The sequence below is a fragment of the Blennius ocellaris genome (genome assembly GCF_963422515.1).
Source record: "Blennius ocellaris genome assembly, chromosome: 14".
NCBI lineage: Eukaryota > Metazoa > Chordata > Actinopteri > Blenniiformes > Blenniidae > Blennius > Blennius ocellaris.
Window position 1 is genome coordinate 25,641,936 of NC_137663.1, and position 27,725 is coordinate 25,669,660.

Consider the following 27,725-nt stretch of genomic DNA (forward strand, 5'->3'; position numbering starts at 1 on the left):
GCAGATAAACATTCACAGTCAGACATAAAAGGTGATTTTATACTAAATTCTTACAATTAATGTCTCATAAACACATGACAATACAGCATTTTATCTATGTTTTCGGCCTTGCTTTTGCAGGCATTGTTGAATATTTTGAAGACATTTTAAAATGAGCCCCATCATAAAAGCTTGTCTCACTCAGGACATCAAATCAAGGCCTGTGAAACCTGTGAAACCTTCAATTTTTAAAATAAATTCAGGTCATAAGACACTGTTATTGGTTCAGGCTTTCAATTAAACAAACATTTGCCTGTAAATCACTTGTGTCTGAATGGTGCTGGAAATACACCCATACTAATGTTAAAACCAAACATGTAAAACTGCATTCCGCATTAGAATCTTTATTTCAATTTATCAATCAACTATGAAAACCTGTGACAATCTTCACTTTCTGTGATTCTTGTTCCGACACGAATCTGACTGTTTGTGGAAAAATTCCAAATGAATTCAAGGAAACAGAAGGTTAATTGTTTCCCACTTTAACCACCGTTAAAGACCAAGCGTCACACCTCCGCCACATGTGTAAGCGCGTGCAGCGCCACGCTTGGTTCGCTCACTACATTCAGGAAATCAGGGTCACACTCACACTTATTGTGAAAGAATGCGCCATTAAAAGTGGTAAACGTACTCCACCTGTGCAGAACAAACACAAGAGCAACTTACTTTGTCACAGGAAACCGTCTTTCATGGCGAACGATGAACTTTTCTACTGTTTTGCCGTCAATCGGGTCGAAACGTGCTGCTGCCCTGACACACCTGCTGGCCGGTTGCTGCTACTGCAGCTTCCTGCTACTGCAGCTTCCTGGGACACCCATCAAAAATATCTGGGATGTTTAAAATTCTGGAATTTTGAAACTTAGATCTTTTTAAAGAATATTTAAAAAACCTCGTTTGTGAGTCAGTTATAAAAGAAAGCACAACTAAATCTTTTGTTCATGAAATAAAACACACTTGGAACAAAATTGCATAGTATATCACAACTCATAGTAATTAAAAAAAAAAAGTCTTAAAGTAAACAAATGTTTAGATTTCATGTCTTTTATGGGTTTCAGATTGCGTCTATCTGATAACTCCGCTATTGTCCAGCAGAATTTCCTTTAAAGTCGTCACAAAGAAAAGAGCAATGAAAGTATCTCTTTATATATACATATATATATATTTTTTTTTTAATTTCTGTGATGCACTAATAATAACAATCAATGTTCCTTTTATGAACAGACCCCACAGTTTTGGAAATATTGCCCTCAACCAACGGTTTGGATGTTGCTTTAAAGTGCATTTTCAAGAATCTCCATACATTTCTCTGCATTTACCTGAAATAAAAAAAAAAGATTCCATTCCATGCATACATCAATGATTCTATGACCATGGTTATGAATAAGACTGAAAATCCTAACATACTTTTAAAATGTAATAAATTAGTATTAGTAGTCTATTAAAATACATTTTTATGCATCCAAACAGAGGAAGGTTCTTGGAGAGTTTTCTGGTTTAAAGGCCAGAAACCACCCAATAATGTTTTCACATCAATCTATTATTTACTTGCAAAAAAATAAAGAAGAACATTTGGGAAATACTGTACCGATTGAAGTATTTCAGGATGATATCACATTAAATCCACAGTCGTGTTTTAACTTAGAAATTGATTTGTTATTAGAAGAAGAAGAAGAAGAATGTTGTCATGTTGTTGACATTAGCAGCGAGCAAGCCGTTTCTTCATTTAGTGAAGAAATGAATTTAAAAAAAACCAAACACTTTTACTCTTTAATTCAAGAGATTTGTTTTTAATGCCAACATGAAATAATTAAACAGACTTGACTTTTTGTTCGCATTCGAAGTGAAACGGAGGCAAAGACAGACGTTTGCGATTGCGATACAGTTGTACGAATTACCGTTGAGATTACATAACACGATGATACTGAATTTCTGCAGGTTCACGAGGTTTAACAGATCATTAAAATGCAAATGTTATTGATGATAGAGTAACAATAAATGATTAAAAAATAAAAATCGATGAGAATTCCTGAAAGTGAAAGCGTGCGATCTCACAGACCTCGACATCTCGACCGCCATCATGGGATCCGTCTCTACTTCAACACGGCCTTCAGGCTCTTTTCTGGCGCTTCTGTTGTCGCACTGCTGGACTGAACCGTAAAGCGAATGCTCAGCGCAAAGGGACGAGGCTGATGAGCTACCACAGCTCATGATGGGACACTGGGTGCCTTCTTCCTGTCTGAGAGGACACTCCAGTAGCAGGCGGTCCACTGACACCCGCCACGCCTCTGTACTCCACCATCAAATGACCACATTCATCATGGTCGCTGGTCCAGCCGATCAGAGTCACCGTGGCCCCTTTGGTTCAGTTCGTAGAACTTCAGGAGGACTCTGTCCGGCAGGACTTGGCAGTCAAACGTTGAGACGAGTGTGAGCTCAGGTACAGGATGTCGGTGGCGCTGTCCTTTGCACAGTTGTCAATCGTGACTGAGGCGCTCTTGGAAGCCAGCATGTAAACGTCGCTTCCGTCGCCTCCGACCAGGTGGTCCTCCCCAGTGGACACCAGCACGTCGTTTCCGTCGGACCCTTTCAGGAGGGAACTTTCGTAACCGGACACTAAAATGTCGGGGTAGATGGTGCCGATCACGGTCTCCACGTCCTTCAGCACGTCGCCCTCAGCATCGGCGTGGCGGCCCTGTCCAGTCAGCAGGTTGACGTAAACCCCTTCCCTCTTCTGGTGGTCACCGTGGTACACAACAGTGTCTTTGCCAGGACCTCCATCCATCACATCCGCCCCCATTCCGGGAAAAAAGACATCCCGGCCAGAGTTTCCCATGAGTGTGTCGTCGCCATCGTCCCCGTAAAGGGTGTCGTCCCCCAGCCCACCAATCAAGACATCACTTCCTAGTCCTCCTATAAGGACTGTCATCGCCGTCCCCGCCATGCAAGATGTCCTCCTTCCATCCACCAATCAGAGCGTTGTCCTGGTCGTTGCCGACTATCAGATTGGACTGGAGGGACAGCCTTGCACCGTGTGGAACCTTTGAGAGGTTTCTCTGAGAGCTGAGGTCCAGATTGCAGTACATCTCCGACTGGTCCAGGGTCACTTTGAAGGCTTCTGTATGAAAGGAAGGAACTGTGGCGTCGTGTTGTACGAGTTTGAAATGCACCCCGTCGGAACTGTGAAACTGCAAGTGCTGGAACATGGAGTCCCGACAGAAGGCCAGCAGAGTGAAAGTTAATGCTTCTTCTGGTGTCATGATTGTTACAATCAGGTCCTCACCTCTTGAGTCCAACAGAACTTGGCCGCCATCGAGGTAATCCATGTCCACCAGCACAGTGTCAATACTTTCATCCAATGCAAAGTTATCGATCATGATGTCTGTTCCATATCCTTGTTTGATGATGTAAGTGTCTTTTCCTTTGCCCCCAGACATCAGAGCGCCCCCCATGTACGGATCCAGCCGATTCTCCTTGATGTTTCCCACCATGATGTCAAAACCTGTAGAGCCGAACATTTCTTTAACTGAATCGACGTCTTCCATCCACATCACTGTGCCAACCTTGCCACAGACCACTTTGTCCGACCAATGAGAGGGACTGTACATGTAACAGGGGGCCTGATATTGCCAGGCAGCATCTTCTCCTTCTATCGAATACAGCTCCCCCTCACCAGGGAGGCTTGATAGAAAAGTCACAGGCTGGTGGTCTCTGTAATCAACAGTTAAAGGTAACAGTAACGTCCCACCACAGCTACTCATGTCGGTCTCCAGCCCAGCGGTGATTCCGTCGCTGGTTTTGATCTGCAGGTGCTGATAATTCTTTGAAACAAACCAATTAAGCAAAATAACAGCGGGTGAGTCGTTTATCATTATTAAGATACTCCGTCTCTGACAGCGACATCGTATGTTCTCATATTTCTCTCTCAAGAAGAGAAGATCCATGTCCAGATCCGGTGACAGATTGTTGATGGTTTTCACTCCTGAACCTGGACCTGGTGGGAGGACGTACCAGTCCCCTCCCCCTCGACCCTCCATGAAATCGTCTCCACTTTCAGGGTAGAGGACGTTGTGTTCTTTGTTCCCTTTGATGACGTCGCTAAAGTTTGAGCCGCGGACGTCGGTCACGCTGCTCAAAGCCTGGTCCTCCTCAAGGTCCACCAGCACACCCGAGCCGTAGCTGCTGTAGTTGATGCTGTGATTCTTCAAGCATTTGGAGGTGTTACTCTGCTGACAGTCGGCCTTGTTTTCTGAGATTGAGAAAGCGACCAGATCCTTGGTGACGATGACCAAATGTCTGTCTGCTGACGACCTGAACCAGTTCTTTATGGTCACGCTGAAGGCCACGTTGTCCTGGACAGCTGTCAGAAGAGCATCGGCCTCTTGTACAGTCAGTTTGAAAGCATGAAAGTCAGCCTCTATTATGAGCACGTCTGTTTTGTTGTCTGTGGAGTAATTGTCAACAACCACTGTAGAATGTTTTTGGCTCTTCACCACATATATGTCTTGTCCTTCACCACCAATCAAGTGGTCTCGTCCTCCTCCCCCATCAATCAGGTTGTTTTCCGCATTTCCGGTCAGTACGTCATCAAACGGAGATCCCAGGATGTTTGTTACCGTTTGTAAAAGGGGCTGTGAAGCGTTGACGTCTTGACCCGTCTTGGCTAACATCTTGTTAATCCCTCTGGCGACCACACGAACTCTGGAAGTCACAGTGGAGGAAATCTCAAACAGGACTCCGTCTCCTGACAGCATGGTCATGTGACGATTACACTTCCCCAAAAACCAGTTCTGGATCGTGACTGTATGGTTGGCCTCAAACGTCAGCACAACATGGCTTCCAGATTTGGACACAGAAATATGGCTGTAGTTGACACTGAAAAGAAGCACGTCTAATTCTTTGAAAAGGTCATAGTTGTTGATGGTGGTCTTCCCTCCGTGTTCAGGAATAAAATACGTGTCTTTCCCGCCAGAACCTTCAACATAACTTTTCTGTGGACCAAGGTAGAAAATATCATCACCTAGTTCCCCAGAAAGATTGTACTTGTAACTCAGCTTGTCATCCATGGTATGTGAGTCTGCTGATTTCTGAACTGCAAAGAAACTATTAGAGTCTCGGTTTCCTCTGTACCTCCCATATCTCGTACCGGATAAAGTTTCATTCACTGAAACCACTGTCACAGAGCCGACTGGTATAAACATGAACAGTTTTTTCTGTATAGTATTGTACAGCAAAGCATGTGATTCTCCCAGACCAAGAATAATGTCTTGAATTCCTTGTGTATTGATTTTCCAGCACTTCTTCATTTTATCGTTAGAAACAAAATAGTCCATGCAGAAATCGGATGGCCCCTGGTCAGCGAGGCAGAAGTCAATACCACCTCCATTCCAGGATGCAGAACCAGCAGTAAAGTCAATGGTCATCCTTCCATCCGGTGCTGTAATTTTGTAATAGTTGTGATAGTCCGAGATCTGTTCGACAAGTCTTCGTCCATTCTCAATTTCTTCATAACGCCAGTCATAAAACACACCTGCCACGCGAATTGCAAAATGCAAAACACCTTTTCCGAAACCGACAAACACGGCGCCCAGTCTCTGCAGGAATCCGGCATCATCCGGGAGGCTGTCCAGTTCATAGCTGAGGGCCATATAAACATCATCAATGGCGATCCGGGCGACTGAAAGACCCAGATTTATCGGGATTAAAACTGGTGCGAGTGGAGGCACGGCAAGCGGAGCAATATCTAAAGCAATCATGCCAAGATCGAATGCTGCGTCGATGTATCCCAGTGTGTCACCCCTCCGAATATCTTCATCTACATTGTAAATCCCAAATCCAACGCCCACTATTGGTACAGCTATCAATGCTCTCCTCATGTGAGGGCTCCTCATGATATCTGGCACAGTTTCAGCGACGCGAGTCTCCGTGGACAAAGCTTGTTTTGAAATAACAGCTGTGGTCATGGCTGCCACTCCATGTGCTGTTTGTAAAGAACCCACCCAGCCAGCTTGTTTGTCTCCATGTTCAAAGGCGGTAACAGCTCCCTTCATCCCCAGCATGAGACCCAGCACTCCAACGGCATCTCCAATGTGCTCCACCGTCTTACTGGCCTCATGGGAAAGTTCTAAGGTCTGAATCTCCATGTCTTCCACTGCTGTGTCGATGCTCTTCAGCATCTTCTCATTGTAATGGCGACTTTCTGCAGATAACTCGGTCCTGAACTCGATGGCTTCAGCGTCAGCTCCCTCGGGCATAAACTGACATACAAACTCTCCATTTTCTACTTTGGCGGTTTCTTCTATCACACGTAACTTTGCCAGATTTTCCCCATATTCCGCCTGCAGCTTCACATGAATCTCCTCAGATATTGATACAGATGCTCTGGAGAAATAGGACACATGCTTGAAGGAACTCTCTAGTTCTGAAGCCGAGTGGAGGTCTCGTGGTGTCACATGGCCGTCCTCGTAACCTCCCAGTGATCCAGATGTTTGAGGCTGTTGGGCTTTAATGGTTTCTCTGAATTTGTTATAATCACTTAAGAAAGACTGAACATCTGAATGATCACTTAAGACATTGTAATCTTTTGCCAGTTCAGCCATTCCATTAACGACTATACCATCATCAATAGTATCCTTCCACTTCATGAACAAGTTAGTTTCCAGGTTTAAGACTTCTATCAGTCTTTCCTCTATAAGTTTGCTTGGTTTTTCAGGATCTGCTGCACCACTGAATCCTCGTTGATCTTCATTAATCCAGCTTCCTCCTCTTGCCATTGGATGTTCCTCAAAAAAGAAGCTGGTGTCGTCCATATGAAGAGCCATTAGTACCAGAGGGAATGTCCGTAGGTTTCGGGCAGATTCGGAAATAATGGATGCAGTGAAATATGTGGCGTGCCAGGCCTCGGTGGATGCTGGTCGCCACGGTGGATTCTCCTCAAAGATATTCCTCACAAACTCAACATACTTCCCTCTCCTCCCAATTTTTTGTCTCATTTTGTCGTAGCTTTCTTTGCCAACGTGTGCTTCTATATGTTTCCTCACTTTAGCAATTTCATTGTTGTTACCTATTTGATTGTTGTCGAGTTTCTTTCCAACTGGAAATGTATAAAGACTTTTGGGATCAATTCTCTGCACCCAATCATCGACCATTATGTAGGTGAACTTAATCTCTTTGTTCTTTGCAAGGTGAAGGACAACATTTTTAACATCTTCGCCTGCTTCGACCTCATAACATTCTTGAAGGATTTGTTTTAGTTTTGCCTCATTGTCTATCCAGCTGATAGTTTTATCATTTCGATCTGCTATGATGAACTGTTTTTTCAGCGGTTGGTTGTTGTCGAGTTTGATTTTTCTTGGAGTTGATTGATCGGAATGAAAAAGACCCCAGGTCAGTGCCTGAAGTTCATCCATGGCCAACTTCCTTTGGTGCACCTTATCACTCTTGAACCTCTCAAAAATGTCCGTGTCAATAAATCTTCTGGGTTTTTCTGGCCAGATCTGTCTATCAACCCTCACTTGGTCTCTTTGGTTTTGGTTTTCGCTGCGTCTTTCTGTTCTACCGAGAAAGCTTCTTTCGTTTGTAAAAAGTGCTTCTCCTTTACTACCAACCTCAGTTCTGATGATGACCTCTCCATTACGATCCAGAGTCGCAACCAGTTTCCTGCTGTCGTCTTTATGTTTCCAGAGCACTCCGTCTGGAGACATTTCTTGGGTGATTTTCTCTCCAGTGTGTCGGACTTGCAGCACGGCATCCCGTACGTGCAGCTTGGTTTGGATGCCAGCGGTCACATGGAGATCCTTCAGCAGAGTTTTGACGAAGGTTGGATCTGACCCGACCTCACATGCCACCACGCTGACAGTTTTGATTGCATCGCCGACCCTAGAGGTCCTCTGAGTGATTCTACTGACGTCTTGGGCTGTGAACCCCCCCAGTCTCATCTCTCCGGAGCTGTCTCGGGCCCCGTGGCCGACCAGCACCAGTCTGCTGTCTGCAGACAGCGGAGCGGGTTCACCGTGAATCAGTTTGGGTCTGTGGTTCTCATCGAGCCGATAGATGGAGCTGACGGTCGGATGCTTCTCGGATAGAAAGGTTGCAGCGTCTGTGACCGCAGGGTCGTCTTCCAGGATGAGGATCTGCTGGTGGTCGTACTGAGTGCTGTGATCAGCTGGTCTTTGTGGAATTTGGTAGGTGGAGATGGAGTTGGTTGGATCCATCGCCTGGTAAATGTGATGATTCTCATAGTTAATTTCCAGGACTGCTTGGAGGGAGCGGGCCACCGAAACACGAAGGAAGTCATTTTGGAAATCTGTGCTCGTGTTTCCATCCAGAGAGAAGACTGGTGCTGCCGCCAGTGGGGTCTCCAGCAGCAGATTGGCCAGAGATGAGCCAGAAAGACACGACACAGTGAGTCCATCCTCTGAAACACATCCAAATACTTTGACCACCGTGTAGCTGTCCACCTCCGGAAGGCAGGAGGCATTGTTCAGGCATCCTGTGCTGATGATGGCCGAGTATTGAGGATCCATGCTGTACTCCTCTTGGACCCTGGCTGTGGTGGGCGGGTCTTCGTCAGTCATGACCAGAAGCTTTTGGCTGTAGCTGTGTGAGATCTCTGACGCACCCATCAGCCGGTCTTGAACCTTCTGATCATCAATCTTTTCCAAGAAGCTGTCAAAGTCCTACAAAACCAAGAACAAGAATATGCAGTGAATACATATAAAGTATCCTCAGATGTTTACCAACTCACCTGAAAGCTTTCTATGGAGATTCAACCTAAAACGGTAAACAAAGAGCTTTTGCTTCATAGCTCAGCTCCTCTTTGTCCCAACGGTCCGACACTGTTACTGTTACTGCAGCCGCCTGTCTCAACCTGTGGCCGATCTCATGATGAGTTTTTTCTGATTCCGATTCACCTACAGCTGCAGCTCTGGAACTCTATGAATCCACTCACCGGCTCCATCTGAGGGACACAGGCGGGGAAGTTGTCACATCTCTGAAGAGTGTTCAGCCAGCTCGTTGGATCTTCGTTCCCTCTAAGAGAAGGACACACAGTGAGGAAGGAAAACCTTCAGACCATTGGTCACATGACAGATCCACACACACGCACACACTTCTGTGTTCAATACACACGGAATGGAAAATCGATACTTCCTTCTCTGCATTTTCACAAATAAAATTGTTCACATCAGATAATTTAAACAAACCTGATTAAGATCTACTGTGAGCTTCATGTCAAACCTCTAGGGGGCAGTGTAACGAGAAGCTTAAAGTCAGAGTTAGACAAAGTTAGAGAAAGTTAGAGAAAGTTAAAGAAATTTAGAGAAAGTTAGTTAAAGAAATTTAGAGAAAGCTAGTTAAAGAAATTTAGAGAAAGTTAGTTAGAAAAAGTTAGAGAAAGTTAAAGAAAGCAAGAGAAAGTTAGAGAAAGTTAGAGAATGTTAGTCAGAGAAAGTTAGTTATAGAAAGCTAGTGAGAGAAAGCTAGTGAGAGAAAGTGAGTGAGAGAAAGTTAGTTAGAGAAAGTTAGTTAGAGAACGTTAGAGAAAGGAGTTAGAGAAAGTTAGTTAGAGAAAGTTAGAGAATGTTAGTCAGAGAAAGTTATAGAAAGTTAGTTATAGAAAGCTAATAAGAGAAAGTTAGTTAGAGAAAGTTAGTTAGGGAAAGTTAGAGAAAGTTAGAGAAAGCTAGTGAGAGAAAGTTAGTTAAAAAAAAGTTAGTTAGGGAAAGTTAGAGAAAGTTAGTTAGAGAAAGCTAGTGAGAGAAAGTGAGTGAGAGAAAATTAGAGATAGTTAGTTAGAGAAAGTGAGAGAAAGTAGTTAGGGAAAGCTAGTTAGGGAAAGTTAGAGAAAGTTAGTGAGAGAAAGTTAGTTAGAGAAAGTTAGTTAGAGAAAGTTAGTTAGAGAAAGTCAGTTAGAGAAAAATACATCGTTATATACTACATTGTTTTCACTCTTTCTGCCGTTGCCGTGGAAACAGACATCGATTTCAAAACATGGTCTCGTAAACGCAAAACTTGTGTGAGTAGAAATGTGGTGTAAACGAGGCGTCGGGTTAAAGAGAACCACATCTGAGCTGAGTGGACATTTTGATCCATCAACACTGTGGAGCTGACTTGTCGCCATGGCGACGCCCCGCGAGGACGAAGAGTGTTGGACTGGTGACGGTGTTACCTCGGACGGTCGGACGACTCCGGCAGGCGGCGGTGGGACATGCGCTGGGACAGTCCTCGGAGGCGGTGCAGTGCGGCCACGTCCGGGCTGAACTCCTCCCACTCGTCTTCTGCCAGATCTGACCAATCACAGCAAACCTGGCTGTCACCTGAGCTCGGCCACACCCCCTCACCTGTCACTGCTCCTGCAGGGCCCGGATGGGTCTGCAGCCTCTGGATGACTGGGGAATCAAACCTGGAACCCTCTGGCCCCGCAGGAAGCCTCTTCTTCCTCATCACCATCATCATCACATCATCATCACCATCATCATCACCATCAGCATCATCACCATCATTATGTAATGATGGTGATAATGTTGACAACAACATCAACATCATCATTACATTTACATCAACATCATCATCAGCACCACCATCATCATCGTCATATCACCATCATCATCATTACATCATCTTCACCACCATCATCATCACCATCATTACATCACCATCATCACGTCACCATCCTCATCATTACATCACCATCATCATCGTCATATCACCATCATCATCATTACATCATCTTCACCACCATCATCAGCATCATCATCATCACCATCATTACATCACCATCATCACGTCACCATCCTCATCATTACATCACCATCATCATCATCACGTCACCATCCTCATCATTACATCACCATCATCATCATCACGTCACCATCCTCATCATTACATCACCATCATCATCATCACGTCACCATCCTCATCATTACATCACCATCATCATCATCACGTCACCATCCTCATCATTACATCACTATCCCCCCCACCCCCACCCCCATCATCAATCATCATCATCATCATCATCACCCCCACCCCCATCATCAATCATCATCATCATCATCATCACCCCCACCCCCAATCATCATCATCATCATCATCACCCCCACCCCCATCATCAATCATCATCATCATCATCATCACCACCACCACCATCATCATCATCATCATAATCACCACCACCACCACCATCACCACCACCATCATCATCATCATCTCCTTACCAAAAGCTTCAGTGAGGATGAGGAGGCTGAAGAGGAAGATCTTCAGAGCCATCCTGCTGGAAAACATCAAATGAAACAAGTGGAACTATTAATGAAGTTTTAAAAATTCTCTTGCGCGCTAACACACGCACACACGCGCGCACGCACGCGCACACACACACGCGACCCAGGAAGGAAGTGACTCTCCTTCTACATTGACTCTCTGGTTCCGGGACAGTCCTGAACCAGACTCGGTCCTGGAGGACCGGCGTCCTGCAGGTTGGACTCCCCCTGCTCTCCTTCATCAGCTGATGAAGATCCAGAGACTCAGACTGAGCTTGGTTCTGGAGTTACAGATTGAAAGACACTTTCTGACTCTTTGAAACCAGCAGCTTCCTGAGTCCAGCGCGTGTGTGTGTGTGTGTGTGTGTGTGTGTGTGTGTGTGTGTGTGTGTGTGTGTACCTGTAGGGGTCTGCAGTCGTCCAGGTGAATCCTCCTTCCAGAACAAAGAGCTGCACGTTTTACTACAGAGTGAAACTAAAATCCAAAGGGGGGGAAGGTGGAGCTAAAGGAGGGGATGTGGTGGGTGGGTGGGGGGGGGGGGGGGGGGGGGGGGACTCTTATCTCAAAGAGGAAGTGTCGGTCAACGTATAGACATTGTCTGCTTCAAACCAGTTTTCTTCTTTCTCGTTTGGTTCACGACACCTGAGATTCTTCATTGCCACAAAACTTCAAAAAACTTCAAAGGACTTCATGGGAAAAGAAAAAAAAACAACAACTTGGAAAAGTATGATGTTTCCATGGCAACGTTCTGAAAATTAAGTCGTTTTCATGTTGGTCCAGTAGTTGGTGCTGTTGTTAAGTTTTAGTACTGAAAGCGCACACACACACACACACACACACACACACACACACACACACACACACACACACACACACACACACACACACACACACACACACACACACACACACACACACACACACACACACACACACACACACACACACACACACACACACACACACACCTCAGTTGAACCTTTCCCTCTGTTTGAACTTTCGATACCAAACCTCAAACTAACGGAACTGACACCCACTGCGTCGTCTGGCTCTGCTTTCTGAGAAGTACTTGTGTGTACATCCTGTTTCGTTTATGTCAGCAAGATTAAATAAAGATGCAAGTTTGCAAACCCCCCCCCCCCCCCCCCCCACCCCCCCCCACCCCCGTAATCTCACCATTGGACCTTTGCCGTCAACGCTGATTCAGAGTAACTACAAACATGCTCTTCTTCGCACTCTCGTGCAGACAGTTCTGTTCTCAACTGTTCTGTTCCCTCATTGTACTCGCGTCTCGAAGCTTCGAATGAAAACCTCATAAAATAAACATTGACAAGAGGTCCTGACTGTCGCCCGCCTGATTCTGTAAGTAAAATGTCCCGGGATCAATATGAGCATGAACCTCCAGCTTCAAGACATTACTACACCACAGTCCATGTTAATTCAATTATTATTATTAAATTATTTTCACAAAAAAAACAGCGAAATGCATAATTGCCTCCATCGGATGCACGATGGAATTTTGACACATTTATTCTTTGCAGAATTTTGCGACGGTGAAAATCAACCCTCGAGAGGAATGTGGAAGCGACGTCATGGGGGGGGGGGGGGGGGGGGGGGGGGACCAGGTTCTCTCGGATCCCATAGGAAAGGCTGTGTTTGAGGATTTTCCACACAGAAGGACCTAATGGATTATGCGTACATCTACATAGACCTATTGTTGTAGATCAATATTTCTACACCATAGTATATAATTGTGTGCGATCAAGAAACACGTCCTCTTCGTATATTTAACATTTACTTTGATAATTCAGCACAAAAAAAGGTCCACAGAACTCTCCGGCCTCGGGAGTGTTTCACGCTGGAGTGGCGACGGCGTTGGGGTGAAAACGTCTGTGCGGTTAATAAGGCCACCGGCGCTGCAGCGGCACCGCCTCCATCCCTCCATCCCTCCATCCCTCCATCGCAGTGAGTCGGAGCTCCGCCTACAGCTTCTGGATGATGATGGAGGACGCTCCTCCGCCGCCGTTGCAGATGCCCGCCAGGCCGTACTGCCCCGGCTGCAGGCTGTGGACCATGTGACCCACGATTCTGGCGCCAGACATCCTGAAGGACGCAGACAGGAAACGCTTTGTTTTTTTTACATTTTCTTTTAAAATCTCGACTCAAAACACAGGATTTTAAATGTGCGAAAAAATCTAATCTGCTAACTCGAGTTAAAATGTGTGTATTAATGAGTTGTCGTCACTTACGACGATATTTATAGTGGACGAGTTCATGTAATCGTCTTGTTATCAGTTACGACTCGAGTTTTTTTCATTTGTTGAAAAGATTCGCTTAAGTGTTGACGTTTTTGAATAATGAATTTTTGACCTTTTAATTTACCGTTATTAAAGTGAAAAACTCTAAAATTCACTCTATATAAAGTCAAAACATCATTTACCGTTTTTAATGTCAAAAATATTAAAATTCACTATTTTTAAAATGACAAATATAAGATTTACTAGTCATGAAGTTAAAAAAAACCCATCTTTTATTATTTTTAAAGACAAAAACCTTCAAATTTTCGATGTTAATAGTCAAAATCATTAAAATTCACTATTCCTAAAGTCCCAAAACATCATTTACCATTTTTCCATGTCAAAAATATTAAAATCCACTATTTTAAAAATCAAAAACATAAAAGATTTATGAGTCATGAAGTGAAAAACTTAATCATTTCTTATTGTAAAAGACAAACAACTTCAAATTTACCATGTTAAAAGTTAAAATCAATAAAACGCACTATTCCTATCAGAACTTACTGAACACGGTTTGTGTTTAGAATTCAGTCAAACTTCCACTTTTAAGTGAGATTCATGCTTATGAATGTTGAATTTCTTGTCACAGTTCAGACAACGATGTTTTTAGTCGTCGTTTTCACACGAACCCTCAGCGGATTAGAGATTCCAAATGAAAAACGTCGTAATAAATTAAAAAATACGTCCCGACTTCAACCTGGGAAACATTTTTGACTCCATCAGTGACTTTTACATTAATTGTCGCTCAGCAAAGCTTCTTAAACCTCAACTCTACGACTCAGTTTCTACTTGGACAGACGAGAAGGATAAATAAAGGCCCCCCGCCCCCCCCCGAGCTGCTCACCCGATGGGGTGTCCCAGCGACACGGCGCCCCCGTTCACGTTGACCTTGCCGGGGTCGATGTCCAGCATCTTGATGTTGGCGAGCACGACCACGCTGAACGCTTCGTTGATCTCCCACATGGAGATGTCCTCCTTCTTCAGTCCTGCTGCATCCAGAGCCTGGTGGGGGGGGTGAGAGGGGGGGTGAGGGGGGGGGGGGGGGGGGTGGATAGTCAATCCAGAAACATCCAGAGAGACTGTGGCGAGTCACAACACCACACACCTTTGGTACGGCGAACGCCGGAGCGATGGGGAAGTCGATGGGCGCCACTGCGGGCGTCGGCGAAAGCTGAATGTAAAGAACGAAAATGTAAAAAAAAAATACAAATTTCAACCAATAACCATCAACAGCAGGTAGGTGGGAACGTACTGTGTGTGTGTGTGTGTGTGTGTGTGTGTGTGTGTGTGTGTGTGTGTGTGTGTGTGTGTGTGTGTGTGTGTGTGTGTGTGTGTGTGTGTGTGTGTGTGTGTGTGTGTCTCTTACAGACGATCTTGGCCAGCGGCGTGACGCCGAGTCTCTTCGCGGCGTCGGCGGTCATCAACACCAGAGCGGCGGCGCCGTCGTTCAGCGTGCTAGCGTTAGCCGCCGTCACCGTGCCTGAGATTTTATAAACACGAGGGTTAAAACTCGCACGGGAAGGATGAACGGATAAACGGGTGAACAAAAGAGGAGAAAACTGTCACGTTTCGGAGCAAAATATTGCAACTCCGAACGACGGAAACTTGAATAAAATCGAAGTTGCGAACGACAGACATGAAAATTTAAAAAAATTAATTTGTGAAAACATATCTGGTGAAATGACTTCACGCTGTATTGATTTTTAAAAATTACTTTAAGTCCAAAGAGTGTTTTTCCCCATTTCATTTATTACCGTATTATCTGGACTATTGAGCACAACTGGATATAAGCTGCACCTGCAAAATTTCAACAGAAGAAAAAAAAAAAGTACATGCGCGCGCACACACACACACACATATATATATATATATATATATATATATATATATAGGCCACGCGTGACTAAAAGCCACAACTATAAGAGCTGAAATATCACTTTTCGTGCAGGTTTTGAAGAAGCAGAGGCTCAAAATGACACGCGGAAGTAGAATCTGGCGGCATGAAGCCAGTTAACGCATTAAAAATCCATAAATTAGCGGCATCCTTTTATAAGCCGCAGGGTTCAAAGCGTGTGGAAAAAAAGTGGCGGCGTATAGTCTGGAAATTACGGTAATTTATTTGGACGGGACAGTGCATATGGACAAGCAGTGTTAATGAGAAGCTGAACAAAGAGCAATAAAGGGAAACAAATGAGTGAATATCACACTGGATTGTTGGTCATGTGACTCTATCATGATTTATTTATTTTTTAAATAAGTCTTTTCAAGGTGTGCATGATCAGTAAGTACCGTAATTTCTAGACTACTCATCCACCTGAATATAAGACGTATCCTCTGAATTAAAAAAAAAAGAAAGAAAGAAAGGTTGGAGTTACGTGATGCACCTGAATGCATCGCCCATGTATGTTTAAGCCGCAGGGTTCAAAGCGTGTGAAAAAAGTAGCTGCTTATAGTCTGGGAATTACGGTAGACAGAACATTAAATGACGAACACTATACGGAATTGACAAAAACTGGACTTTGCATCACATCTAGCTGAAGTTCAGTTCACATTAAATATAAATACACGTACAGTATATTTTCATTTACGGCTGGTCGTGTGCAAAAAAGATCAAAGCTGCAAAGCGATTCCAGGTCTTTTATTACAAGTAATGGTTGTTACCGTTCTCCTTCTGGAACACGGCCCTCAGCTTGGGAACCTTGCTGAAGTCCACCCTCCTCCACTCCTCGTCCTCCGACACCACCACGTCCGGTTTGCCTGCGGACACACGGCGCCGTCAGTCGCCCCCCGGCCCTGTGCACGGCGGCGGCGGTGTTTCGTTCCCCTCACCTCTCTGAGGAATGCTGACGGGTACGATCTCCCGGGCTAACACGCCGGACTCGAACGCCGCTTTGCTGCGGCTGTAGGAGGCGATGGCGTAGGCGTCCTGCTCCTCCCGGGTGATGCTGCTGGTCTTGGCCGTGTTCTCCGCACAGTTTCCCTGGTAACACAAACCAAGCAAATCAAATAAAGCGGCGGCAGGCGTGGAGTGGGCGGGGCCGGGGGGGCGGGGCTACCATGTGGAACTTGTTGTAGACGTCCGTGAGCCCGTCCTTCACGATGAGGTCCTCCATCCTCACCCCTCCGTAGGACGGCGTGTCTCTGGGCATGACGTACGGGACGTTGGACATGCTCTCCATGCCTCCTGCCACCATCACGTCCTGAACACACACACACACAAGGTCACTTGCTAATCCCCGCCAGCTGACGGTAAACACGAGCTTGTTTTGTGTTTCATCCCGCCGGGCGCGGCTGGACGAGGGGGACACCCGGCGTACCTGATGTCCACACATGAGACTCTGGGCGGCCATCATGATGGACTTCATCCCCGACGCACACACTTTGTTGATGGTCGTCGCCGGAGTGCCGAGAGTCAGACCTGCAGACACGTTCAGGGAAGGACACGGGTCACGTGTGTACCGATACCAGTACCGATACCAGAACCGATACCAGTACCGATACCAGAACCGATACCAGAACCGATACCAGAACCGATAGCAGAACCGATACCAGTATCGATACCAGAACTGATACCAGTACCAATACCAGTACCGATACCAGCACTTTTGTGTGTTTGTGTCATAATAAATGTTAATTTTTTTAATAATCAATCAAACTTTATTTGTAGAACTTTTCATACAAAGTAACTGCAACATAAAGTGCTTCACATAAAATAGAAAAATAGAAGAAAATCAAATAGAAACACACAATAAAAAATTTTTTAATAAATAAATGTAACATATATATTTTCCTCTAAATATATATATTTATATATATATATATATATATATAAATCAACTTTAATAAGAAAACTATGAACTACACCTATGGTGTGTTTGTTCTTAATAATGCTCAAATTAAACATTTGTTATGTAGATATACGATGGTAGATCTGAAAAAGTTGAATATTGCAATAAAAAAATTTTTTAAGAAAGAAAGAAAGTCGTGCTGGACGAGGAGCTTCCTCAGATTAAAACTATTCCCGCCGCCAACTTCGCACTTTGTGTCACAAACGTCACGGCTCCTCCCCCTGGAGGCTCCTCCCCCCGGTGGCTCCTCCCCCCCAGAGGCTCCTCCTACCTGCTCCAAGCAGAGCCTGTCGTGTCGGAGCTTGTCCTTCTCCGGCCTGCAGCACGTTCCCCATGTAGACCTCCTTCACCTCCTCCGGAGCGATTCCTCAACACACAACCCCCCAAAAAATACAAGTTACTACTAATAATACGGCCACTTTAGAGGTTAATGAGCTTTTCTCTAATTTAGTATGCGTTCCCGTCACAATACAAGCAATTTGGCCTCAATTACTTAAGCAAATAACAGTTTGATGTCATAATAATCCTTCTTTTTTTTTAAACATTCTCAGGTTGCAAATCATAAATGTCTCCAAAACTATAATTATTGCAGTTCAGTCTTTTACAATATGCATATTAAAGGAAGTTTACATCACAGTAATGATATTTTTAACGACGCTCGTCAGTCCAACACCAATCAAACCAACGCCTGCAGCACTTTTAGTTTATACGTTTCTATTTTCACTGAACGTTTCACTCCACATTAAATCACCTTTGTAAAAATCGAAAATACTTTAAAAAAAAAATTGTGTTTATGACATTACCTGTAAAAGTCCTCTGATATAAAGAATTAGAAAAACAACTACAGAAACAAAGCTAAACACAAGTTTGCCTGCAAAATAAGGATTTTTTTTTCTGAGTGCAATAATCAGTGATAAAAATGTACAATGAACTTTTCTAGCAGCTCCGAGAGAAAATGTTTGGACTCGTTTCAAACAGAACGATACGACAAGAAGGTAATTATTGATAGAAGCAAATGTGATCAAATTGGTTTGTTGAGACCGACTTTCTTTTTCTTACGTAAATGTTTGATGACAAGGAAATAATAAAAAAACATAAACCTTTATCTCTGCAACTTTTATCATCGGTCTGTTTCCGTCAAATAAAATAAAAACACGTTTAACCTTGAAAATGACACTAAAAAACAGAATCATAAAGTTTTGTCATATCGTCCGAAACTGTGTTTTATGTTGCCCTGAAGTTTTATATTTTCTTATTTTCTCAGGAATTTGAATCTGTTCCCACCCGCATTTGAGCTATTTTAACTTTTTTTTCAATAAGTTTGAACCATTTTCAATGTTTTTCACACATTTTAAGTTGTTTTCATATTTTAACTATTGTAGCCATTTTAACTTGGAATAATTTTTGCCTTATTTTTTGTCTTAATATTAAAATAACTTGCAGACGGTGACGCTGATCAACATGTCATTTATATTTATATTTTGAAGCCCAGCTTAATGTATTCACTTTTTTTTTCTTTAAAGATTTTGAACTGTTTTTGTATTTTCTTCGCTCTTTTGATGTTTTTTCCTTCTTATTATTTCTCAGTGAACCGTTTCAGAAATTTTGATCTTTTCCCACCACCATTTCAGCTATTTTAACTTTTTTTTCAATAACTTTTAACCATTTTTGATGTTTTTTACACATTTTCAGTTATTTTTCATATTTTAATTGTTGTAGCCATTTCAACGTAGTATAATTTTGCCTTATTTTTTTGTAGCCATTTATATATATATATATATATATATATATATATATATATATATATATATATTCATAATATATTAACTTTTTTTTAAATAACTTTTAACAATTTTCGATGTTTTTTACACATTTTCAGTTGTTTTCATATTTTAACTGTTATAGCCATTTCAACTTAGAATAATTTTTGCCTTTTTTTTGTCTTAATATTAGAATAACTTGCAGACGGTGACGCTGATCAACATGTCATTTTTTTGTCACTTTTTGTTGTTTTTGTTTTTTAAGATTTTGAACTGTTTTTATATTTTCTTCGCTCTTTCGATGTTTTTTTCTTCTAATTATTTCTCAGTGAACCGTTTCAGAAATTTGTATCTGCTCCCACCCGCATTTCAGCTATTTTAACTGTTTTTCCCAATAACTTTTAACCATTTTTTATGTTTTTTTTTTACACATTTTCAGTTATTTTTCATATTTTAACTGTTGTAGCCATTTTAACTTAGAATCATTGTTCCAGACCACGGTGGTCCAGGATTACCTGCTCGGTCGATGGCTCCTCTGATGGCCACGGAGCCCAGTTTGGTGGCCGGGACGGCGGCCAGGCTGCCCTTGAAGGAGCCCATTGGAGTGCGGACGGCGCTGACGATGACCACCTCCTGAAACCACCAGCGTTCAGCACACAGTCCCTCTACGGTCCAACATCAATGAGGAATAATAAGTGTGAGGAGCGGGACTTACATTGAGGGAGGGACGAGATGCGTAGGTTCTGGAGATGTACTTGTGAGCCTGGAAGTTAAAAAAATGAATAATAAATCCTGTTTGGAGACAATTTTTCTTCTAAAACATGCCTTTTAAAGGACACTAACACTCAGTCGATGCTGAAACTGAGTGCTTTTATCATGAAAATTGATGTACAAGCCCACAAACCGGACAATTCATTCTACCTCTGTGCAATAATAATATAATTTATTTATTTACTGTGCAATAACAGTGCATATACAAATATACTTGCACATATTAAGTTACTGGCTCTTTCCTGTTTTTTGGATTCACTTTATTTTACTATATTTCTCCACTTTTAGAATGCACTGTGATTTTATTTTATTCTCCTATCCTGTAACAATGTGAGATTTTATTCTTCTGTCCGGCTTTGCTGCTGATGTGACAATGGAAACTTCTCCGCCTGCGAGATTATTAAAAGATCTTAGCTGATACTCTTGATACATGAGCTGCACGTTAAAGAAGCTGTCGACAAACCGGATTAGTCAACATATTTTCTATTTTTCAGGTTGAAACGCAGCGTGTTAAACAGAAATACACCCTTATTTTGATTACGATTTCTGCTGGCTCGCAGCTGTTCTGCTTGTTCGCCTCTTCCACGGTTACAAACCCCTAAAGCCTGGAGAAACACGTAAATAATTCCACTTGAAACCACTTAAATTACTCTTTTTTTTTTTAAATGTGACTTTAACCGAGGACTGCAGGTTCGAGCTGCAGCGGGCCTGCGCTGCCATGTTGTTGCTAACAACAACTAGCACTCCCCTGGAGTTCAACGTGACAATTAAGCGACACAAAGCTGGACTCCGGTCCCCGCTTCACTCACCAGCCGCTTGCAGACGCCAGCCTGCCGGGTTAGAAGTCCACCGGATGACATTTTGGCCTGGAAGAAGGAGCGTGTGACTCCTACGACAGTCAACTGCTTCACCTTCAGCGGCGGAAGGGGGTGGAGGGGACGGACATGAGCAGCCAATCACATCGAGGGGTGTGCGTGTGACGTCACAGTCGCAAGGGTAGCTGGGAGATGTAAATTCTTTAACACTACGCGAGGAATCAAGAGATGTCGCGCGGACGCCATATTGGATGGGTCTCCCGTGCGACCGCAGCGCATTTGTTTCCACAGATACATTTAAAAATATGAGCTTTCATGGTGAAATTCTTTATATTGTGCTCTTTAAGAAAGACAATGATACAACATGGGATCTATAAAATAAGTTAATAAAGAAACCGTTTGATTATTTATTTGGATTTATCTAAGCCCACTCTTAAAACAACATTTGTAAAATTTTATTTTTATAAGAATAGAGCCGATTCTTTAAAAAAAAAATTCAGAAAACAGCATCTCATAAATTCAGACAAAAAGACAATTTACATTTTTTTCCAGAAAACAATATCTCATAAATTCAGAAAAACAAAGCCAATTTTATATTTTTTCAGAAAACAGTATCCCATAAATTCAGAAAAATGAAGCCAATACTTTTTTAATAATTTATTTTAGCTCATAATTCTGAGATAATTATGTCATTAATTCAGAAAAAACAGTCGATTTGTATTTTTTCATGTGAATGCAATACGCTTCCGTAGAGCAGCAACATTTGTCCTTTAAATTCAATAAAAACTTAACAAAATTTGGGTTTACGTTCTCAAAATCTGCATTTGTGAATGTGACATTTTAAGCTAATTAAATGATGATTTTTACATACTGAATAATAAATGAATGACGCGAACTCTCACCGGAAACTGGGCCGTGTTGACACGTTGCTAAGCAACAACTCAGGGTCCAGGCAGAAACGGCACGCCAAAGCATTTTTCCTCCGAAAATCGGCGACGATGGCTTCCTCCAGGTTCAAACCTTCCCTGTACGACCAGATAACCGAGCTCCAGAGGAAAATCCAGCTCATCGGTGAGTCTCACTGGGGCTTGACGATCCACAGGAACGAATTTAAACAGACTCGGGACGAGTGGCTGTAATTGTTGATGCAATGCTCGACTCTGTCCACCAGAGGGAGACAGAAGCGCGCATTATGAGAGCTCCCAGTCGGTCATCGAGAGGAACAGCGATTCCCTCCGCCAGCTGAGGCAGAACAACAAGAGGCTGTACAAGGAGCTGGCTGATGCCCGTGATGCTTCGGTGAGAATCCCAGCGGGTCGTCGTTGCTCGTGGGCGTTAACCAAGTTTTGGTGTTTTTCGTGTTCAGGGCGACGAGCGAATAATCAGAGCAGCTTTTGGCAGCAGAGCCTTGGAGAAGTGTGGCTTCCGCAACAAGTCAGAGGAGGTGAGATGTAATGAAACTATTAGAACAAATAAATGTTTACTCATCACACAAAGTAGGAAAGATTTAAGTTCCTTTTCTGATTATTTTTGATTCACGTTGAAATCGCTGGGTTAGAAATACACAACTCACAGAAGTTAGGGATATTTATTTATTTATATTGATGCAAAGGCCAACAACAAGGCAAACAATTGGAGATTCATGCATGAGAAAATGTTAGAAATATTATTTCAAGTGAAAAATCAAAGTCTTCCCACTGGTATTCAAAGTTATTTTTTTTATTTTTTTTAATTTAGAGAAAATATTTACAATTTAAGAGGATTGCGTGTCTTATATATATGTAGGTCATATTTAGGAATAGACATGGTGACAGATTTATAATGGTGAAAATCTCTGCTGTGTTTCAAAATAAACATTGAAATTGAATTAATGTTTAGAATGAAAAATGATTGAAATCAGAAATGATTAAGAAGAAAAAATATTGAGTAGGTTTTAGTTTCTCTCTTCTTCTTTCTTCTCTTATGTTTTTTTTTTTTTAAAGGGAAACCGAAAATTTTACTTTTGCACCGTATCTGTCACCAAAACAAACCCTTCATCCACTCATTCAATCTATAAAAAGACAACACACATACACATATATATATATATATATATATACAGATATTTTCTACACACATATATATATTTTCTATACTGGCAATGGTAGCTGAGCCAGTTTTGTGTCTCACACGTTCAGAAGGTCCTGACAACACTACAAGAGAAGAGTCTGTCCGATTCGAAGCAGCTCAACGCCCTGAAGCACGCCACCAGGACGCACCGGCGCCACCTGGAGGAGCTGACGGTCGAACACAAGCGGCAGAAATCGGAGGCCGGCGCGGTTTGTCCCGGGAAAGACGAGGACCACGCCATGGCACGTGCTTCACTCGTCTCCTCACTGCAAATGGCAACACTGGAAATACTCGTTAATGTTTACCGAAGGTTTGTGAAACTGCTGGTTTGATCTCAGAGGCGGCGGACGCTCGAGAACAAGCTGGAGAAAACCCAGCTGAAGTGCAAAGAGAGTGAGAACATCATGGCCAACTACCTGAAAATCAAAAGCCACCTGCAGGTTTGCGTTTGTTCAGTTTGTGACCGACGAGCGACGACTCGTTTCGCCGGGCCGGTCGAATGTCTTCCAGGACACAGAATCCTCTAACGCCTTGGAACGTCGTCGTCTTCCCCCTCCAGGATGAGAGTCTGACGTTCCAGGGCCAGCTGGACGGCCTGAACGAGGAGATCCTGAAGCACGCGGGGGAACTTCAAAGCATGCAGCTCATTCACAGGAACGCAAAGGCGGATAAAGAAGATTACAAGGTGAACTGCAGCCTCACGACGTTCACGGTCACCGGCGGATTCGTAGCGAGAAGCGTCACGGTGTTCGTCTTCAACCCTCGTTCGGTTCGCCCGGCGTCTCTGTGTCTTGTTGCTCCACCTACAGGCGGAGCTACAGCAGCTGGAGGAGCAGCTCCACCGGGAGCGGAAGGAGAGAGAGCGAATCATCGCGAGCTACCGGAGGGACTTCGAACAGTGCAGAGCCGAGGCCGAGAGGAACGACCGGCGGGTGAGACGCATGTCCATGTCTGTGTTCAGCGAAGGCTGGTGGTAAATTCATTAGGTCTCGTCGCTATTATTAGATTTCAGCCAGTGTTAGTTAGGTTGAGAGAGCCCCCTAGTGGTGAAAACTATTGTACTTTAAAAAACTAGTGGATAGAGAGCCCCCTAGTGGTGAAAACTATTATACTATTAAAAAACTAGTGAAAGAAAGCCCCTAGTGGTGAAACATTCTAGTTCTTTTAAACATCTCGTGAATAGAGAGCCCCCTAGTGGTGAAAAATATTGTACTTTAAAAAGAAACTAGTGGATAGAGCCCCCTAGTGGTGAAAACTATTATACTATTAAAAAACTAGTGTACAGAAAGCCCCCCACTGGTGAAACATGGTAGTTTTTTAAACAGTGAGTGAACAGAGAGCCCCCTAGTGGTGAAACATTATATTTCTTTTTAACAGCTCATGAATAGAGAGCCCCCTAGTGGTGAAAACTGTTGTACTTTAAAAAAAATAGTGGATAGAAAGCCCCCTCGTGGTGAAACATGGTAGTTTTTTTTAAATAGCTTGTGAACAGAGAGCCCTCTAGTGGTGAAACATTATAGTTCTTTTAAACAGCTAGTGAATAAAGAGCACTTTGTTTTTATTGTTTTTATTAACATAAATGTAAACAAATACAAGCAGAAGGTTCATTAGTCCCTTTTATGTTTTTTGGGGCTGATTTATATGAAATGAGTCTGTTTAGGGAAAACAAAAGGTATATCAGTTATATTTTCAAACAACACATCAATACGTCTTTCAAAGCATTTTACAATGCTTTGAAATAAACCTAAAAAAGAAGAAGTGCAAAATATATATACATACATTTATAAACTCTAACAAACCTGGGCACATTTGCTAAATTCTGAACACATTTCTGTTTGTGTGCATTCAAAAATAACTATAGTTGATAAAGTTGAACTTGACCTGCCGCTTTTCAGACAAATATCTCTTTTCAAACAGTAAATTATGTGACAGAGTTAATGATCAGAGTCAGAGATTGTTATCTTCATGTCTGGCGCCCTCTATTGGCCAGCCACCACCTACAGTTTAAAAAACAACAACAACTATGTGTGTATTTTCACAATTTTCGCCACTCCATAGTGTGTCGGAGCCGATCCATTCATGGATTCATCCTCTGGAGTCGTGATTTGTTAGCCGTTCTCGTCTGCAGGCTCAGAGAACGGTGATGCAGCCGGATGACGTGAGCAGCGAGGCCCAGCGCAGCACCACCAGGACGGCGGAGGAGGAGGAGAAAGCCATTTCCACCTTTGAAGACGTCTACAGGAGCATCAAAGAGGCAACGGGAGCCACAAATATGCAGGTGTGCATGTGAAGAAAACAAAAAAATAAATAAAACCGTGTGAGAGAAACGGCTGCAATATGTGATTTAAAAAATAAATAAATAAAATTTTGTGTAGACTTAGACTTAGACTTTCTTTATTGTCATTGCACAGTACATCACACAGTGAGGAACTGGCAACGAAATGTCGTTGCTTAGCAACCGGTAAAAAGGGCATTTAAAAAAAAACCCTATTTAAAAATATTTTAAAAAGTAGTGCAAACAGTCAAACATTTAATATAAGGTGCATATGCATGATAAATAAAAGAGCAGGATGAGAAATGGGATGGATTAAAATTGAATAATTGCACAGTATGATGTTTTATACCTCTATTGGCCAGCCACCACCGACATACCATACTATGTGTGTATTTTCACAATTTTCTCCACTCCATTGTGTGTCACCCCGTAGGAGATTGTGGGGCGATTTGCTTCTCAGAAGGACACGTACCGACACCTGGAGGAGGTGAAGGTGGAGAACGAGGGAGTCGTGCTGCAGCTGAAGGAGCAGAAGCAGCTCCTGGGCCGACGCCTGGACGACATGAAGTATTCCGGCGAGGCCAAACTCTGCAGGTGAGCGACGGCGAGTCGGGCGGACGGGGTCGTCAAACGCGAACTTTGCTTCTCACCGGCGGCCATCTTGTCGGACCAGCGGCCGGCGGGCGCTGGAGGAGTGCGAGCGGCGGCTGGAGGCCCAGCGGCAGAAGCGCAAACCCGCCAAGGAGCACCGGGACTGGCTGGCGAAGACGCTGGGCGCCGCCCGGGCCGGGGTGGAGCACCTGGCCGACAAGCTGCGACACGTGTCGGTGGTGAGAACCGCCGCCGTCGCGCTCCGTCGTCAAAGTTAGCGTCGTCTAAAATCTTAAAAAAACAAAAAAACGGATCTATTGATGATCACCTTCCAGAGCGGAGACGTGGACGCTCCTCCCGACTCGGAGGAGTTTGTGGTGGAGCTGACGAGGCGGTGCGAGGAGAAGCTGCGGGCGATGAGGGCGGAGCTTCAGGAGACGGACGTGGCGGCCGTCATGAAGGAGATGGAGGAGGAGGCGGTGAGGAGAACTCTCCGCGGGACGTCGCCCCGCTTTTTATTTCACCCCTGCGCCGTCTCAAGCAGAAGGTTTACGTTCCTTGTCGTCACGGCAACGGGTGAAGGATGAAACATCGTTAAAAACAAACAAACAAACAAACAAAAAAAACATACTTAAACTAAAACGGGCGGTAAAATGCATATGTTTAGGTTTAATGATGTTCTGTTGGTTCCCATTGAATATTTTTTCATGTAATTGAGGTTTATAGTTTTTGTGAAAAGTTGGTAAAACACGTACATAGAAACCAATAAATGAATGAATAAATAAGTAAATGAATAAATCCATTAATTAATAATAAATACATAAATAAATAAATGTGTAAATAAGCAATAAATAAATACATATATAAGTAAACAAATAAATAAATAAATAAATTAATTAATAATAAATAAATAAATAAATAAATCAGCAATAAACACATTCACATATAAACAAACAAATAAACAAATAAATAAATATAATTAGAGTACAAGTAACTTTTTAGTTGCTTTCAGCAGCTGCCGACAACAGACACCCCCCCCCCCCCTCGGTCCCAGCATCAAAATGACAACTGGTTCTGCGAAGAAAAGAAAAAAAACAACTCCAAAAAAGGGGCGGGGCTTCCTGCCGGTAACGCGTTACTAATTAACTCGTTACCGGCGTCACTGCTCGGTAATGTTCATAAGGTACGGTTCACTGCGTGTAGCATCATTACGATGAATAGCGCCCACTAGTGGCCCAACAGGAAGACCACCTTGTTTCTTGTGTTGCCGCGTAAAGGGACGTCGTTTTCAACGCGTTGCCGTGGGAACGCTGAATTTTTCTGAAACGAAAAGGTAAAGGTGTTGAAATAGAAGCCGTTAAACTGTGGATCGTTTGACATTAGAGAAAAGCCACGACAAAACAAAACAAAACAAAACAGTGAGGTCATAAAAGGTTGTGCCATAATTGTTTTAATCATGACCCCTATTTTTCAACAGATTAATAAAAAAACAAAACCTCTTTTATTGTCTTTGTGGGTCTCCATGATGCTGCTTCACGCTGCAGTTCCTGGTCAAGATGGAGGGGAAACTCCCAGAGTACAACACCAGAATCAAACTGCCCGGGGATCAAACGCAGGAACTGTTCGACGACGGTGAGTCGAGCCGCCGCCGTCCGACCGCGGAGCCTTCGTTTGGTCTAAAGTCCCTCTTTGTCTCGCCGCAGAGGACGAGCGCGACGACGACGAGGCCGGCGTCGTCTCGCGAGACGCCCTGAAGCGTCAGTCTCAGCTGATCGTCGACACGAACCCCAAGAAGAAGACCTGGAAGAAGAAGAAGGGAAACGTTTGAGCGACGCTTCGCAAGCAGACGAAGTCGTTCTGTTCCATTTAGATCCACTGATTCATGTGAAAGCGAAATTCTTTTTAATGTCTCGAATTTTCGTCCTCCTGAATCTCAGCATGTCGTCGTCTCACTTTAAACCTGT

At 43.4% G+C, this 27,725-nt stretch overlaps 3 protein-coding genes across 3 annotated transcripts in view; 1 reads left to right on the forward strand and 2 right to left on the reverse strand.

The window, feature by feature from the left end:
• Positions 1-2,836, reverse strand: part of LOC308139597 (cell adhesion molecule DSCAM-like) — a gene marked incomplete at both ends in the record, with an annotated part of 32,864 nt that extends 30,028 nt beyond the window's left edge. Inside the window, 3 exons of the mRNA XM_080509059.1 lie at positions 671-675; positions 2,096-2,186; positions 2,455-2,836. Of these exons, the coding sequence (XP_080365185.1) occupies positions 671-675; positions 2,096-2,186; positions 2,455-2,836 (478 nt within the window). The remainder of the gene's footprint in view (positions 1-670; positions 676-2,095; positions 2,187-2,454) is intronic.
• A 10,300-nt stretch (positions 2,837-13,136) lies between these two features.
• On the reverse strand, positions 13,137-20,901 carry acat1 (acetyl-CoA acetyltransferase 1). The gene is given in 13 exon segments (XM_080509474.1): positions 13,137-13,398; positions 14,437-14,594; positions 14,698-14,748; positions 14,750-14,763; positions 14,959-15,072; positions 16,254-16,349; positions 16,422-16,572; positions 16,649-16,792; positions 16,910-17,010; positions 17,712-17,807; positions 19,716-19,833; positions 19,916-19,963; positions 20,781-20,901. Coding segments are annotated over 13 exon segments (1,263 nt in total). The 5' UTR covers positions 20,832-20,901; the 3' UTR covers positions 13,137-13,277.
• Positions 20,902-21,784: 883 nt separating this feature from the next.
• odad3 (outer dynein arm docking complex subunit 3) lies at positions 21,785-27,589 on the forward strand (the record flags this gene model as incomplete). Its single annotated transcript, XM_080509060.1, has 13 exons — positions 21,785-21,857; positions 21,958-22,085; positions 22,153-22,230; positions 22,964-23,137; positions 23,234-23,335; positions 23,455-23,580; positions 23,705-23,827; positions 25,030-25,173; positions 25,604-25,764; positions 25,844-26,000; positions 26,097-26,240; positions 27,306-27,393; positions 27,465-27,589. 13 exons carry the CDS (start codon positions 21,785-21,787, stop codon positions 27,587-27,589), a joined length of 1,623 nt encoding a protein of 540 aa, XP_080365186.1.
• Between the last annotated feature and the right edge of the window lie 136 nt (positions 27,590-27,725).